The sequence below is a fragment of the Triticum aestivum genome, chromosome 2B, assembly GCF_018294505.1.
Source record: "Triticum aestivum cultivar Chinese Spring chromosome 2B, IWGSC CS RefSeq v2.1, whole genome shotgun sequence".
Classification (NCBI taxonomy): domain Eukaryota; kingdom Viridiplantae; phylum Streptophyta; class Magnoliopsida; order Poales; family Poaceae; genus Triticum; species Triticum aestivum.
Window position 1 is genome coordinate 91,330,765 of NC_057798.1, and position 6,128 is coordinate 91,336,892.

At 43.8% G+C, this 6,128-nt stretch overlaps 1 protein-coding gene across 1 annotated transcript; it reads left to right on the forward strand.

Annotated features, from left to right (window-relative positions):
* The first annotated feature begins 268 nt into the window (after positions 1–268).
* Positions 269–5,276, forward strand: LOC123039021 (uncharacterized). Its single transcript, XM_044462347.1, has 11 exons — positions 269–473; positions 745–1,022; positions 1,134–1,425; positions 1,541–1,690; positions 2,135–2,403; positions 2,519–2,731; positions 2,819–2,911; positions 3,043–3,147; positions 3,841–4,211; positions 4,387–4,456; positions 5,217–5,276. The coding sequence occupies exons 1-11, from the start codon at positions 269–271 to the stop codon at positions 5,274–5,276; spliced, it is 2,106 nt and encodes a 701-aa protein (XP_044318282.1).
* Positions 5,277–6,128: the final 852 nt, after the last annotated feature.

Genomic DNA, 6,128 nt, shown 5'->3' on the forward strand with positions numbered 1-6,128 from the left:
TTGACCAATTGGTCTCAAATGGTCATAAATCTATGACCAATTCTTCCAGGGTCACTGACAGAAGGTCATAAGTTGACATATTTCTTGTAGTGCGCCGAGCCCATCTTCCGTTCCTCGTCCACCTCCACCGCAGAGCACGGATCCCCTCCCTCCCCTGCTCTTCCACTGCCGGTCAAGACCCCCTCTCCCCCACCATCCGCCTCCACCAAACCCTAGAGTAAGCAGCCGCCGCCACCGCCACCGCCACCACACCGCACCACTCCCGAGCATGACTCCCCTTGCTCTTCCACCTCCACCGCCGGTCGCTACCCCACCTCAACTGTCGGTCAAGAACCCCCTCCCCTCCTCTCCTCTCCACCAAACCCTAGAACAAGCCGTCGCTGCGACCATACTGCGCCGCTTCAAGGACCTCTGCACCACATCGATGGGGAAGAAGACTGCAGCGAAGAAACACCGAGGACGCAAGACAGCAGGTATAATCTTCTTAACCCACCCCACGCCTGCCTATTTGCTATTCATGCATATGTATGTCTAATGGGTGTGTGGTAAAAGCTGTTTTCTTGTGTTTGATTTAAGTTGCTAGTGTTTCTGGTCCATTAGAGTTCTTGCCATACCTATGAAAAAAGGGTCTTGTGCTGTCAAGTGTAGATTTGGGTCACATAAACTTAATCACAAAATAGTATTTTGTTATTAACTACAGATTATACACATAGTAATTCGTGCTCATGTGTTCACTCATCTTAGAACCACCGCTGCATCCTTGGGAGGAGTCGCGCATCAGAACATGCATAAGGAACAATTCAAGGCTGCAAGCACTCGGAATTCCTGCACTATCGACATTGTTTGCAGCCAAAACTGTCATTTCACCTGAAAAAAATAAATCCAAGCATAGTAGTGATGATTCTGAAGCTGAGTACCATCCTAACGAGGACAATACCAGTGAAGGAGAGTCATCCGATGATAGTTTAGTAGATGAAATAGAAGCACTGCAGTCCACACCTGCTGCTAGCTCAAACTCTAAGGTGCTAATTTCCTCAATCTAGTCATTCATTGCTTAGATATGTTGCTTGTTTGCCGTTGCAGCATAATTTTGTTACTCTTTGTTGATCAAACCATGTTTTCATATCTATCAGGGTTGTAAGAAGACTAGTCAGAAAACTAGTAAGAAAAGATCTGCTGCCATGCCCCCTGGTGGAGTCAAGCCTCGACCTCCTAAGAGAGTTCATGCGGACCTCCCAACTAATCCACAAGTCACAAGGTCGAAGAAAGCTCTATCACAAGATGCTGATGCAGGTATTCAAAGTGAGGAAATGTCTGATCCTAAACAGCAGACACCAAGTGTCATCCATAAGCCAACTGCTTCTATGGCTTGTGTCCGCCAAGCTGAAGAAACTGTTCCCAACTTTGATGACCATGGTGTTGAAGGCAAGTTCCTTACTATTATTATCATATCATGTTCATATTTTTTCTTTTGAATTACTAGCCTAGGCTATTAGCTCCATGATGAACATACTCTCACTAGATGCTTTTTTCTAAAAAGGTGATGATCCTGGACATTGTGATGATGACAACTGGATTTCCAATGGAGCTGATCTCATTGCCCATCGTGATGACGAAAATGAGATGGCCAATGAAACTGGTGGTAGTGCCCAACCAAATCAGCAAACCCAACCTAACAATAACTCTGAAGGCATGTTATAACCTGAATCTTTCTAGCATCTATTAGAGTTAAACTTCTTGTTCAATCTATTGTTCTATGCATCTTCCTGTCTTAATTTATACCATATGTGTGCATGATTTTTTATGAGTCATTCCAGTGTTGCGGGATGATGATATTCTCAAGGACAACTCCATTGCTCATTTCTTAATATCACAATATTTAAATAAGGACAATTTAGTTAACCTGTGCCTTGTAGAAATCTGCTCGAACCTTGTCTTCCGTTCCAGTTAACATGTGCATTTGTAACAATCACAAACACACCAACATGATAGATAATGCAATATTCCATTTAGTTGTTGTTGCCATATGGTTACTAGTATATTGTCTTTGACTTTTTTTGTGAGCTTAATTCCTGTTGTTATAGTTACACATTTTGAAACGATGTTCTACATTTATTAGTACACTTCTTTTCAGGTCCACAATCCTATGAGCCAAGGGAAAGGGGCCCCAATTTGGGAAAATGTCTGGAAAGGATCACTCGACGCCGGCAGGGCAAACTGCCGCTTGTCATTCCAGAAGGGAAGTTAAGGCCGGAGGCACCTCTTCTTGCTGCAAAGTTTGCAACTGAATGCAACATCACAGTTAGACACCATATGCCCGTGTTTAAGCGCTGGAAGGATTACAAGGACCCAGATGGACATGTCCGAGATGGGATCTTCAGGAACTTTGTAGGAAAAGTTGGTGTAAGTACAAAGTCCAGGCCTTTCTCCCTCAAATGGCTATCAACCTGTCAATTTTGTGCTATTTTGTCAATTTTGTGCAATCATGATACTTACACATGTTTTTTCATCGGACTAGAACAAGTTTCAGATGGACGTTGATGCTATGCCAGTTAGGAACGCTTGTACTGAAATGCTGAAACGTGCGACTCGCCAACAACGATACAGGCTCAAGAAAGAGTATTTTGACCCTCACCCACTCCATTTGGTGACGATAACGTCTCCTGTCCCCTCGATGACCGATGAGCAGTGGAATGAGCTAGTGGAAAGCTGGAAGGATCCCAAAAAGATGGTATGTTTCTTCCTCGAGACCAATCTCTCGCCTTCTACATGCTAATCAAGAAATTATGCCTTACATGTATTTGGTCTCTTGATGTAGGGGATATGTGAAACTAACAAAAATAATCGAGCTCAAGTTAAGTTTCACCAAACCACTGGCTCGCGCAGCTACCCTGTGCACTGTGATAATCTGGTAAGTCAAACATGTGGCTCTGGATGTGCATTGTCATGAGAAATATTCTTGACCATAGGTTAATGTAAACTGTTGCATCCATGTAGTAAATGTGTATGATGCTCCCTTGCCTTCATATTTGTTGTTTCCAGGAAGACAAATACAAAGATAAAGAACCCACTGCATTGGATTTGTTCAAGGAGTGCCACTACAGCAAGAAAAAGAAAAGCTACACCGATGTTGTCCAAGCTGCAATTGTAAGTCAGCTTCAAAAGACTACCAACCATCAATTTTTACCTTTTTGCGTACTAGAACTAATATTGTTTGAGTTATTCCACCAGATTGAAAACTGATAATCAAATGTTAGTGTATCTTAATTGAAAATGTTAACATGTTCACTTAACTATCTTGTAATAGCCTGTCCTATATGATTGTACCCTTTTTTTTTATTTTCATACAACTGATAAGTTTTGATGCGACTGAAAAACATCAGTTTTGATTTAGTATATGGCTAGATGAAATGACTTTAATAAAAGCGCATAATCACTTTGACATGTGACCTATCAGCGACCTAAAATTACAGAATTTTTTTATTAATCTATTATTTGGCTTCATATATTGTAGTTTTGGCCATCCTCGGTGTCTTATATTTTTAGTGTGTATATATATATTTTTATTGATTGACTTCCAGAAATAATTTGATTTGAATATTACTCACTTCTAGTTAATTCATGAAGTAGTCCACTTTGTTGTAGATGATAGTATATATGAATAATTTGAATCACCTCCGCACAGAAAAAAGATTAATCTGACTGTTATCACAAGTGTCTAGTTGTAAAAGATGCATGATAGCTTTCCTTACAAAGACGTTGCATGTAAGCTTGCTGATGTTGTCTTCTCTGCTTGTGCTTAAGCCGTCTTATAACCATGTTTGTTGCTTGCATTTCTAGACCGAGATGGAAAACAAGGCCTCTCAGCCTACAGAAGATGGACAAGAATCAAACTCTACGACCAAGGCTGTAGCTGAAGTGCTTGCTAACCACACTAAGAAGCCAAGGTTTCTTCAGCATGTGGGGATCCAGCATGTCCATGCGAGATCTAGCGATAGCAACTGTCAAGCAGAATTGGCAAAGAGGGGCAATGTCGAGCTTCGGGATCTTGTTGACACCTTGACCAAGCAGTTGAAGGAGTCCGAAGAAGCAAGGATCAGGCAAGACGAGGAGCATAGGAAGAGAGATGAGGAGAACAGGAAGAAGCAAGCTGAGATGGATGCAAAACTAGACTTTTTGCTAAGTCAGTTGCAAGCAAGATCAACTCAAGGGTAAGTTGTTTGTCCAAGATCAGCCATCGTCCCTACTTGATACATTGAAGCTATGTGAATGTGACATACTGCTAGAACCTACCTTCTTATTTTGTAATGATTTTGCTGTGCAAACTGCACACTGTTGGATGCAAACTGGTTGCATTTTGCTGCTCCATTGTTCTTGGATTTGGAGATGCAAGGTCAATGTTACTGTGATTTGTGATGTTGTTCCTCTTTTCTGTATTTGTGATGGATCTGGAGATGTAAGTTCTTCGGCTTGGAAACCCATTTTGTGTAGAAACAAAGAAGGGTTCGGTTGGGTAGAGTAAACACTAATGGGCCGAATAAAGCGGCCTCGAAACACACTTTCTAGCTAAAAAAACACATGTGTCGCATAATTTTAATGGGCTGATGTGCATATTGAACACGTGCAAATGGGACAACGAGAGTGTGAATGATTATGGACCAACCCAAAACAAACAGGCCAACCAGCTGTGGTAAAATGGGCCCATAGGCCTAGATGTACAAAAATAAATGGGCCAGACCACACTGGGCCGAATGCCATCGGCTGACATGGCACCACGTCAGCTCCACGCTGGCGTCACATCACCTCCACACTGGCGCCACATCAGCTCCACGCTGGCGCCACGTTAGATTGTGGGAGATGCCACAGGGAACTCATCTTTCTACACGTCATGTAAATTCATGACGGAATAGTCAGTCAAAGAGGACCGGGCCTTGGGCGGGCCGGGGGTCAGATCGGTGACGGCAACAGACCGTCACAATTCATGACGGAAATGAAAATCCGTCAAGGATGGGCGGGTGGGCAAATTATGACACGATATACATGACTGATTTAAGGACCATCACGACCGGCCATCCTTGACAGTATTTTGCATGTTTGTGACTGACAGTTACTGTCACAAATTAACGACTTTCTTGTAGTGTTGGCCAAAGAGTCCTACACCGGCGAGCTACGCGAGTGGGTGAGTGCGCTTTTGGTCCACTATGTTGCGACTTAAGCACTGGAAGGCACACTGGCTCGCCGAGGAGGAGGCCGACGGCCAGCGACAGATGCACTGAGAGAAGGAGGAGGAGGCGCTACGCCTTGAGGAGGAGTAGCTAGTAGGGGCGCGCCCGGCGAGCCGCAATGCCGGCGCCCCAGCACACGCCGGAAAAGGCTGCCCTGGCAGCCTACCAAGCGGCGTTCAGGTGGGCTGGCTCAGCTCCCATATTCATGTACCTCACTAGCAGCGATGGCAATTGCAAGGGCAAGGTGAATGTCTAGGGCAGCGTGTGGGTGCAGACTTTATTTTATGTTTAATTACATTTTAAGTGTTAGCTGGCGGTTGACCGGCCATTTAATGTTTAAATTATATTTACTTCTGCCACATGTTTTTTTTTGATACGGGTATATTTGGGTCGGCCTCCCGTTGGACGCACCATCCAACCCAAATATAATAGCGGATGCGCCCGTTCACCTGGCCGACACAAACGGACAAAAAACGGACAAAACACGTGTCCGTTTGTGTCGGATCGTTGGAATTGCTCTTACCTGCCTAGCTAGCACACTTACCGGCACACCAAATTTGATCAATTTGTTTTCGGTTGCCATTCTCGAGCTGCTGATGCGAATGGCTCGCTAGCTGACACATAGATCTCGTAAATAAGTTTACAAGACTTTCGAAAAATAGTGCGAATTTTACTCGATTCAGGTGCTCCCACTAGGATATTCATGAAGATTTGAGGTGGGCCAAGGAGCTGTTGAGTGACCCCGCAAAAAAGAAAAAAAAAGGAGCTGTTGAGTGCATTTCAAAAAACGAAAAAAAAGGAAAAAAGAGTTGTTGAGTGCCACATATCTGGAGTCAGGCATCCATCACCAGGTCACTGATGGCACATCCGAATCTCAAACTCCTCGAAAACGATTCATCACAC

What these genes read in the sequence shown, in the direction of transcription:
- LOC123039021 (XM_044462347.1), top strand. Translation starts at nt 269, where the DNA reads ATGACTCCCCTTGCTCTTCCACCTCCACCGCCGGTCGCTACCCCACCT. An exon ending in CCGAGGACGCAAGACAGCAG is followed by an intron (nt 474 to 744) that starts GTATAATCTTCT and finishes CACTCATCTTAG; the next exon opens with AACCACCGCTGCATCCTTGG. An exon ending in CTGCTAGCTCAAACTCTAAG is followed by an intron (nt 1,023 to 1,133) that starts GTGCTAATTTCC and finishes CATATCTATCAG; the next exon opens with GGTTGTAAGAAGACTAGTCA.